Source organism: Polyodon spathula, chromosome 11 (assembly GCF_017654505.1).
Source record: "Polyodon spathula isolate WHYD16114869_AA chromosome 11, ASM1765450v1, whole genome shotgun sequence".
NCBI classification, from domain to species: Eukaryota; Metazoa; Chordata; class Actinopteri; order Acipenseriformes; family Polyodontidae; genus Polyodon; species Polyodon spathula.
Genome location: NC_054544.1, coordinates 34,662,316 through 34,673,699, shown reverse-complemented (window position 1 = coordinate 34,673,699; position 11,384 = coordinate 34,662,316). Strand labels below are relative to the sequence as shown.

The 11,384-nt window shown below is 34.4% G+C and overlaps 1 protein-coding gene across 2 annotated transcripts; it reads right to left on the bottom strand.

Annotated features, from left to right (window-relative positions):
• Positions 1 to 861: 861 nt before the first annotated feature.
• LOC121322558 (zinc finger protein ZIC 4-like) lies at positions 862 to 10,909 on the bottom strand. Of its 2 annotated transcripts, XM_041262674.1 has the most exons (3): positions 10,716 to 10,909; positions 5,652 to 6,804; positions 862 to 1,776 (listed from the first exon to the last, which is right to left on the bottom strand). In XM_041262674.1, exons 2-3 carry the CDS (start codon positions 6,754 to 6,756, stop codon positions 1,340 to 1,342), a joined length of 1,542 nt encoding a protein of 513 aa, XP_041118608.1. In that variant the 5' UTR covers positions 6,757 to 6,804; positions 10,716 to 10,909; the 3' UTR covers positions 862 to 1,339. The 2 variants fall into 2 exon arrangements, with proteins under 2 accessions (XP_041118608.1, XP_041118607.1); XM_041262673.1 differs by lacking the exon at positions 10,716 to 10,909 and having other exon boundaries at positions 5,652 to 7,054.
• Positions 10,910 to 11,384: the final 475 nt, after the last annotated feature.

Sequence of the window (11,384 nt, the reverse complement as noted above, 5' to 3'; positions counted from 1 at the left end):
ATATATCCTCACACAAAAGTATAAAGAACTAAGAATGAATAGAAAATCAGTGAAATATTTCCTGCAGTCTAAACTATAAGTACACTCAGAGCTTCAGTTGGTTTATACACACACACACGCACACACATGCACACACACAGACTTTCTCACACACACGCCCACAAACACACACACACACACACACTCTCACACACACACACACACACACACACACACACACACACACACACAAACACGCACACAAACACACACACACACTCTTTCACACACACACACACTCACACGCGCACACGCGCACACACAGATAGATAGATAGATAGATAGATAGATAGATAGATAGATAGATAGATAGATAGATAGATATTCAAAATATAGACTACACTGCAGCAATTTTCTATTACAATTTTTATTTTTATTTTACATGACACATCTTGTGCGTGTTTACAATACTATCACTATAGTACACAGTTTATTTAAAATACTGACAAAATACAAGGCAGTTTGGTACACATTCAGAACTCTTGAACAGCTTGAATTCACAATGTAGCACATAGCTACACATTGCTGCATTGCTAATTATGCAGAAAAAAGAAATACAAAAGTAATTAATTACCCACATTTACACACACACACACACACACACACACACACACACACACACACACACACAAAAATCAATATCCAATAATAAAGTAAATTAATTGTTATGGCAAATTACCATAAAGCATAAGGTGTAGGCCAGCAGGTACCAATTAACTTAGTACCGACTGAAAGCAAAATATATACACAGTAGAAGAAAAAAATGTTAATAAGTCATATTTCATTTCATTTTTATACAAACCAGTAACAAACAATAAAAAATATTGATTTGTTCCCAAACGACTGAAAAGATAGCACTTACTTTGACATAAGAACACCACCATTTATAAATGTACAATATTCTCTCTTGAAAAAACACTTTGGTTCAATAATACAAAAAATGTGTTCATGTCAAGTTGAAAAATAAATTAAGACCAGAAGGAAAGCAAAAACAGAACTGACATAATTTTGAGCAAATAAACGTTGTCGATAAAAAGGGTTTAGAAAGAGTCTGGCACTTCACATTAGTCCATATAGATTTAGCCAAATAAACAGAGTTTAAAAAAACACTGTCTCGTCTGGCAGCATTTTTAAAATACTATTATTATTTTGTGTTATTATTATCAATCGTTTATGTGCCAGTGCATTATTTCACATCTGTGTATATAAGATTTGACAAAGAACTGAGTGGTCAACTGAGTCCGACAACTTCTTTAGCATCTGCAAAAAGGTATGCATTGGAGTTGTCTTTCAGCATAATTTAAAATGTATTCCTATGTCCAGAGTTTCTATATGGAGGATCGTCCGATGGGTCAAGTGAAGAAGAGTTGCTGGGAGGGGTTGGGATCCTGTTTGCCCCTATGCTGTGACACACGTACCACTCACTCAAGTTGGCTGCTTGGGAGGAAGAGAGGGGCTCGGAGTGAGTGGAGGAAGCTGGGTCTCGACCTGAGTCCGAGGAGGGAGAAACCAGAGAAGGTGTGGAGGACTCATAGCCGGAGCTTGGAGGTGGAGACTTGCAATGTACCTTCATGTGCTTTCGTAGGGAGCTGGGGTGTGTGTAGGATTTATCACAGCCTCTCACTTTGCAGTTATACGGCTTATCACTGGTGTGCACGTGGGAGTGCTTCTTTCTGTCACTGCTGTTAGCAAAACGTCTATCACAGCCATTGAATTCACATTTAAAAGGTTTCTCGCCTAAAAAGATAACACAAAAGGCAGTTATTTTAAATGGTTAGGCTTAATTTTAAATAGAAATAAAAATATGCATATTGTTGTTTAGCCTACTGGTCCTTTCTTTTCTACAGCTCATAGTGAAAGCATAACACACTGCTATGTATATAATCTACAAAACTGTAACATCTTGTACAAACTGCAAGCTCTGTTTAATAAATTGTGTTAATATGCTAATATTTTACTACAATACCGAGCATTCCATATTTTTCTGCTTTTCCCATGAGGCTAAGCAAATGTAATCACTGCACGTGTATGAAAATTCTACAAACTTGCTCCCCCCGTGTATGATGGTATGGCCTATGTTTACTTTGAATGATCTCTGTATCAATAAGTGATTGGTCTGTGAAAGCCAACACAACAGCAAACATCAGTGCATGGCATTATTGGAGACACCCAGCAATGGGTTTGGATTTACAGTCACAGGCCTCATTTACTGCCCAATAATATTTTTTCCACTTTTTTTTCTGACAATAAAACTGTACAAATTCATATTGCACATATTTCAATTATGTGTATAATTATATTGTTAAGTTCATACATTTAAATATTGGGAACTGAAAAACTAAAACTGAAAACAAACCAGACCACAAATGCAAACATATTCATATTTTTAGGTATTTTACCTTTAAGAGTAGATAACTCTAATGTAGGGTGATCAGTTTTAAAATGAACAGAAACAATAGTTCAGTCATCACTGATTCTTATCCTGCAAGTTCCCATCAGTTAAAAAATATTTCTCCACCTTAACTCTACCTCAAATTCTCTCGTTTCTCTTCTAACAAAAAATCAAAATACTTTTTTTTTTTTTTTAACTTAAAAAAGTTATTTTTGGTATTAAATTTTGTAAACTTTTTTGTTTCAAAATGGATGCATTTTGCCATTTTAGGTGAAAACTGAGTATAGTACTATCTTATTGTACTTACATTTATATGAATCATTCATAACATACCTTTTCAAATCTGGACACAGTTAAATCAACGTTTTAATATTTTTTGAAAAAGAATATCCCACTGTGATTGGGTTACATTAAATGAACTCAAGAATAACAATAGGCCTCCTAATTATTGTGGAATGTTTGTTTTTAAATTGTGTAGCATTGGTCTTTGTGATTTCTATTTCATTCTATTAAATACATAATATAGTTATAGAATATGATGGGCTATTTAAATATTTTAATAATCATAAACAGTGTCCCTCTAAACAAATATAATAATAATAATAATAATAATAATAATAATAATAATAATAATAATAATAATAATAATAATAATACATTTTAAAAATACTATGTCGTGAAACGGAGTAGCAAGAGTGTTCGCAGCTGAGTATTCACGTATTGCTTTATTGTTACGTTAATGAATGTATCCCTTTCAAAACAAACTGGTACATAAGACATTAGCATCAATCAGAAAGTGCATCTCAACGTATTAATACTACTGTCTAATTACAGTTGCACGTTAAGGAACAGGTTGACCTTCAGCTGTTGGGTTGAGACAGCCAATCAAGGATATTAGTGTACTACAAGCAAGTAGTAAGTAGGAGACCCATGGGATACCCGTACTCCTAAACACAGAGATTGTGCAGTCTGGGGAGTGCGGTAACTACGAGCAAATGCACTTCTCTTATTCCCATGAGTTTGGAAAAATATTCCCGCCGTAAATCCCTTATTTCTTTGGAAATAACAGCAAATCTAGTATTATAGTGGTCCCTATAATACAGTGCACAATTCTCAGTCGATGCATTTTTTTAAACACATGATCCAAGTCTATTAAGTGAGAATGGGATGAAATTATGTTTCATATTTACGTTATGCAATGCTTTAAAACAAGCGCAGGCCTACAAGAAGCATATTGCACTAGCCGCCATTTTTGAACACTTGTTGTTAATGGTTCAACACCAAACATAGTCTAAAATTGTTAATAAATGTTTGTTTGTTTGTTTTTTAAATTTAATTTACAGATCTAAATCCCACAACGAGAAAAGAACATCCAGCAACAGGCTACTTTTACCGCTAAACTTCTAGTAACTATTATGCATTTAAAACATCAAGATCATTGCATTTGCATATTATATTCGTAATAGTCAATACTGTGTCTAAAGTATGATTATTATTTGGTGTTCTGAACCTTAAACTATTTGTAGGTCTAACAAAAAAGCAGTTCGATAATCAATTATACACCAGAGTCATTAATACAAACGTTTCTGTTTGAAAAAGCTTCATGTTGTTTATTTAATTGCATTTCTATTTTCAGTTAAGAAAACCTAAATTTGTATCAGAGTTTGAATGAAGCAACAACTCCAGAGGTAATTAATAAATTAATAATCAATATGAAGCACACATAAAATAAAAATAAAAATAAAATACATTTTAAAAAGTATAGGGCCTACACTATTTCTGACACAGCGTAAATAAAATAAAACTTCATTTTTTAACTTGAACATTTGAATCATGTAATAACAGTAAAATATCGTTTATTTAATTGAAAGGCCATCATAGAAATACTCTATAACAACTATACAGGCTATATACACAGTATCGTTGAGATAATTGTACATTGAAGAAACAAGGTAATAGTGCATGTACTATTACTAAGCTGTCGCAAAACGATTCTGATAAAGAAATTATAACATTTGCTAAATATTGCACTGATGTTGAAATATTAGTTACAAAAATGGAATATTAACAGCTACCGGAAAACTTTGTTTTTCTGTTCTGAAGTAGCCTACTGTTTTTTTTTTTTTTTTTTTTTTTTTGTCTGTTTGTTTTTTTAATGTCCGCCTTTTACCGAATATGTGCTGCTTAACTGTAGTGCAGCAACACTTTACATATCTGTTAACTGCTAAAAGTTTGAGAATGTTCTGCGTTTAAGTACTTATAATTAAACGTTTTAATAAGTGCTAATTAGTTCCGCACCGCCATGATCAGTTTTCCTGGACCAAGTTCTTTATGGTCAAGGAAGGGAACAAATTCAGAACCTAGTAGTTTATTACCTCGTAGGAAAAAAAAAAAAAAAAAGTCGTATGAATCCCAGTCACTTGTAAAAGTACTGATTTGTACTTATTTATTTTAAAGGACAGTTGAAATTGTATCAAAATGTTGCTCTCGAGTCTATTCTAAATGGCATACAAGGCCTCTCGGTATAGTATTTTGGAATAAACTAATAATCGAGATAGCAAGCACTGACAGATAAACTAATTAATACCTCCAGGAGTATTCTATCAAGTCTAAAATCCTCGTAGACACAGTTTCATTCATTATACACGATTCAGACTTCAAAGACAGTTTCGAGGGAAGCAATGTTTTGCTATAGCTTAAACTTACAGTGTTTATATATAAACTTGAACTAAAATGTTTTTGACACGTCACCTATTCATTCTGCAATTTACTTTTTGAAAGTGCAGGCAGAAAATTATATTATACAGTTTCAATTCACATAAAGGTACGTGTATAGAGCTAAATAACAACCCTAATACTGTATTTATTGTGATACTTGTTAGTGGAAACTGAAACAGCTTTGCCAGCATTTGCATGACATTTTGTGTAGTCTGCTATCCAAACCAGCAACGTGTTTTCATTTCTTTGTCATTACGTCGCGTAATAAAATAACTTAAATAAAAATAAGGTTTCATTAAATGTATTTTCAATTTAAATTTGCTTCTTATTATATTGATTATTTAACAGTGCCAATACGCCTCTTTGGGGTTATTTCAAACTGACATAACAAATATATGCTTATCCTAATCTATGGTATTTCACATGCATTTACCTTGGAAATACATTAAAAGACAATTGAACATTACGAAACGTATTTATTACGATTAATTAAATTACTGACCTGTGTGAGTCCTTTTGTGTATCTTGAGATTTTCGGATCTTGCAAATACTTTGCCACAGCCAGGGAATGGGCACGGGAACGGCTTCTCGCCGGTGTGTACTCGAATATGATTTACAAGTTTATACTTGGCTTTGAAGGGTTTTCCTTCTCTGGGACACTCTTCCCAAAAACAGATATGATTACCTTGCTCAGGTCCCCCAACGTGCTCTACTGTGACATGCGTTACCAGGTCGTGCATGTTGCTATATGTTTTGGAGCAAAGAATTTTCGGGGCTTGTTCTGGCTCTATCCACTTGCAAATAAGTTCTTGCTTGATCGGCTGCCTCATGTAACGAAAAAAAGCGCCGGGTCCGTGGTGGTGACCACTTAAATTCATATTCAGATTCATGCCACTATAGCCGAGCAGAGGGGATGTAGTAAACGGATCAGTCCTGGAACCTGTCACTTGACTGAAATGATCAGCCCTAGCGTACATTTCTCCAGGTATCCCTAACCTTATTTGTCCATTCAAAGCGTGGCCACCTGGAGCTGCTTGAGAAGAATGTTCGTGGTGGAGTCCAGAGAAGAGGGTATGGTTTCCAGCTTCAGGGTGATGACTATGGAGTCCAGGGTAGCTACCTGTTGTTGAGACAAACATTCCGTGATGAGAACTTGTACCAGGATCAGTAAGTCCTGGCATTGCTGGAGCCGTCAGGTCTCTCCGTAAAAAGAAATCCCTGCCTGCCGATAATGCCTGGGCTGACATGGGATATGGGACTGCTGCAGCCTGCACAGGGCCAAAAGCTCCCGTTTGACTGGAGACCACTTCGGTGTGGCCTGCCATATGAGGATTATGATGGTGGTGGTGGTGGGGATAATGATGGGCTGGGCTGAGTTTGAGGGCCGAGGAATGCCCCATGTGTTCTGGCCCGAATGGACTTGGCCCCAGGCGGGGTTCTGAAGTAATCTCCCCAGGGTGCGGGTGTGCCATTGAGTGGGGATGGCTGCTGAACCCCGGGAAGCCTGTCATGCTCTGAGGGTTATGGTGATGATGGTGATGGTGGCGAGCCCCTGCCAAGTCAACTAATCTCAGCGCCGTGTTCCGTTTGGAAAATGCAGGGTCCATCACTAGCTTCCCGCAGCATCCACGCTCAAAACGTCTAACTAGAATAACCTAACAGCGGGCAAAACAATAATAATGAAAAAAGACTACCAATGATTATAATAATAACACAAAATAAACTTTTAAAATACTTTCTAAACTTTAGATTATATCTCAATGCCTACGTTGAATCCCATTCGGTTGAGAGGCAGCAGCAGGACGCTTTGAGACACTGAATAGAGATTCATGGACGGCGCTGCAGCCCGTGGAGCTAAACAATCAGGGAGCGTTCTAATTGGTCAACACATAATGATTGACGTCACTCCTGACAGTTTCCAGTGTGAAGAAAAATGTTTTAGTGACAGCAAGTAGGCAGAGCGCCTGCGCTCAGCTTTAGGCAAAACAAGAAAAGTGTTTTTTTTTTAATGTTTTTGTTTTTGTTTTGTTTTGTTTTTTTTTAGTTATGTAAACGGTATTGCGCTTTTATCTTCACTCCATTACTTTTGCAAAATGGTACGCAATAAGAAGAAACTTAACTTAGAACTTTAAAAAGTTGTTGTTGAACATTATTATTATTATTATTATTATTATTATTATTATTATTATTATTATTATTATTATTATTAGTACTAGTAGTAGTAGTATAGGTTATAATGTAGGCTATCACTGGTTGCTGTTAATTTCAAATGCAGATATGATCAGCAATATAAGCCTTACTGGATATACATTTGTTTGCACATATTTCGCGATATTTAAGGTTAATTTGAAGTACTTTAACGATATTTTTGTAGCCTAAAAAGCTAGCAAGTTTGATGTTAATTGCTGTTTTATAATTTGTTTTATTTGTATATCATATATATATTTTTTTTTGATCGGATTATTTTTTTTCAAAAAATGTCGAGGGCTTACTCCCGTTATATACATACTATATTTGGCATTTTAAAATTTATTAAATATATAAGTCAGTACACATGCGCCTATTTATAATAATAATAATTAATATTATATATAATAATTAATAATAATATTATAATAATAATATTATTATTTATTTTAATGTAGAACAATTTTGTCTTTTAAAATCTTTTAGAAAAGACCAGTTTCTGGTCAAAGTGCTGACTAAGGCTTTTGAGGCTACTGATTGAAAAAAGAAAAGAAAAACATGTAAATAGGCTGACATTTAAAAAGAAGTGTACATTGCTAACATAATGGGGTTATTAGAATATCTACAGTCTGTAAAATTGGTATTAGACTACATTATTATTATTATTATTATTATTATTATTATTATTATTATTATTATTATTATTATTATTATTATTATTATTATTTTATAAATCATAAGACATACACAAAACCTACCAGGAAATCTTGGCAAAGAACATAAGGTGTTATAAGAGAAACTTACTACGTCATCCTCTGTAACTTTTATTTCATCACGAAATCTGTTGCACTGATATTACCGGATAAATAAAATGCTGCCGATTAACCCGGGAACGAGCAATGTAAAGGGACCTGTTGTTATGATCTTGGGTAATTTAGCCCGGGAGCCCTGTCGATTTAAGGCCCTGAGCTTGCACGGAGCAAGAGCACAGGAGGTGGGCCTAATGAAGGTGTAAGAGGAGGAGTTAGCTTGAAAAAAACCGCAAAGAAGAAGAACACAAAACACTACAGACGAGACATTTTAAAGTGTGTGTGTGTGTGTGTGTGTGTGTGCGTGTGCGCGTGTGTGTGTGTGTGTGTGTGTGTGTGTGTGTGTGTGTGTGTGTGTGTGTGTGTGTGTGTGTGTGTGTGTGTGTGTGTGTGTGTGTGTGTGCGTGTGTGCGTGCGTGTGTGTGTGTGTGTGTGCGTGTGTGTGTGTGTGTGTGTGTGTGTGTGTGTGTGTGCGTGTGTGTGTGTGTGTGTGTGTGTGTGTGTGTGTGTGTGTGTGTGTGTGTGTGTGTGTGTGTGTGTGTGTGTGTGTGTGTGTGTGTGTGTGTGTGTGTGTGTGTGTGTGTGTGTGTGTGTGTAATAAGCATTCTTTAAATTCTTAGACATTTCAAGCGGGCATCAAAGTAACACAGTGAAAGTGTTTATCTCAAGTTTTGTTTTCTGGTTTGCAAAATAGAAGTTCCAGAATACGTGCATTTCTTCCCTTTGAGGGCAACGTACATACACACAGGAGCATGGACTTACATAAAAAGTAGGCTTGTGAGGGTGTCCTGCATGTTTACAGTAAGGAATCTATTATATGTGTATATTTGTAATGGGTTTGACCATTTATTTTAATTATTAAACCTAATTACAAATGTACAATGTGTCTGTTCTGTAATCTGTTGCGATTATCTGATCATGTCACTCACAATGCTTGAATAGGGGGGCAGTGGTATGTTATCTAAAACGAAGACACCGAAAGCAAGGGTTTAGAATCATCACAGCGACAGACGTTTCAGCAAGTATATTTTTTGACATTAAAATGCATGTTGAAAAAAAGAATTAGATATACCACAATAATACTGTATAAAATATGTTGTATACGTTTTGTGTTGAATTCTTAAGTATATTAATTATGCAATGTTATCAACATGTAATCACTGTTTCAAGTTACAAAAATAAATAAATAAACACACATAATTACTGTGTTTAAAGCCTTAAAATCAATACCCAAATGTTTTTTTGTTTGTTTTTTGTTTTGTTTTTTGGTTTTGTTTTTTTTTTTTTTTTTTTGGTTTTGTTTTCTGGAGAAAAAAAAAAAAAAAGCTTTAAAAACCAACCGCATACATCCTGTTCTTATTGGATGAATATTATTTCTAATTAAATAATAAAAATAAAGCCACCACTGTTTTTTTGCATAGTTTTAAGAAAGGGAAAGAAAATTACGGTTTTCATAATCTTGCAACACAAACATCCGTGTTTCGGTTATGCGTGTGTCTGGGATACGCCGCCGTTTAAAGACAGAATAGACCAAGTGATTACTGATGTTCCTCCTCGTCTCTTCCTCGGGTGCGAAAATTAACTTACTACCTACGAAACTGATTAAACACACATGCATATATTCTCCACCCTCTTGTTCAAAAACTTGCTCACTGAATAAATGATTCACAGGTGTCAGTTTATATCATTGGCCATTACTGCCGATGACCCCGTGTAGTGACTACATTTATTTGTGGTAGTGCAAGAGGTTATAAACGTGTTTCAGTGGTCACACTTGCTACGGTGCGTTATTTAAAGCAAAGGGGGCAAATAAAGGTCTTGGATGACGTCACCAAATTTGTCTTAAAAATACGTACAGTTTCCCAAGTAGCATCTGTCAGAAAATCGCTCAGAAAATGTGAAAGTGTTGTCTCATACAGCACAAATAGCTCATGGATGTGTCTCGGTTTAAAAGGTGCCTCCCGTTTGGTTTTAGGATATGATTCGTGCTGCATAACGTTCTTTTGGCATGTGTTGTATATTTATCAATACAAACACATTTCCTTTTCTAGTTGTTTCTCGTGAAAGCTTTAGTAATGGGTGTTGAATATAGTGTGTGTATATGACACAGCCTACAGTAGCATGAAAGGTCCAATGTTTTGAAAAATTTAACCTAGAAATTAAAAGTCCCCAGTCCATGCAAATTATTATAATAATAACTAACATTAAAATACGAGATGCTGAATTAAATACTCCCTAGACACAAAAGTTATCATTTGAAATAAAATGTATACCATTGAACTGTTGGTTTACATAACACCCCACCCAACGTCTCCTCGAACACAGATACAAACTTACAAATAAACTACTACTACTACTGTTGCTAATAATAATAATAATAATAATAATAATAATAATAATAATAATAATAATAATAATAATAATAATAATAATAATAATAACAGACCATGAAAAACAGTATAGCCTTTGGAAGACATTTTATGGGAATAACACGTTTAAATAACATTAAATGTATCTTAATTGTAGAAACTCGGTAGGAAGAATAAAATAAAGACCAAAGTATTTCTTACCTAATGCGATCCAATTTTCGTCAAACTTTAATTCTAATTAAATCGCCCGGAAACAGACATAAGAAATATGTCAATGTACCCAAGTCGAGGTCAAATTCTTCAAATTAGATGCATGTCAGATATTACTTATACAATCTGCAACAGGCATTGGTTGGATTATAAATCTGCTCAGTGGAGTCGAGCGCTGGTTCGTTCATTTTCAGACACAATGAGCTCTAAAAAGCAGAACAAACCTAAAATCCCATAGAGGGAGAGAGAGAGTGACACGCCAATGTTTTATTACATGGTGATCAATGCCAGAGTGACTATTTCAGAGTTCATAAATGTTAATTTCAATTATTTGCATGGCGACCCCTTCGATATTTGGGCTGTAGTTTAAAAAAAAAAAAAAAAAAAAAAAAAAAATCTTTTTGGACCTATCATATTAAATGCATACAAAGATGCAGCACATTTGCTTGATAAATAACCTATACCCTATATATATATATATATATATATATATATATATATATATATATATATATATATATATATATATATATAATAGATATATATATATATATACTACATGCTACAGAAACATGCATGGATGTCATGTGTTATGTTAAATATAATAGTACATATAGACTGTATACAATTGTAAATGTTTTACTAACTAGACTTAAATCC

Bases quoted from the DNA above. Each gene is read 5' to 3' on its own strand.
- LOC121322558 (XM_041262674.1), bottom strand. From the start codon at position 6,756: ATGGACCCTGCATTTTCCAAACGGAACACGGCGCTGAGATTAGTTGAC. The intron at 1,777-5,651 runs GTCAGTAATTTA...TTATCTTTTTAG, and splicing joins ACACAAAAGGACTCACACAG to GCGAGAAACCTTTTAAATGT.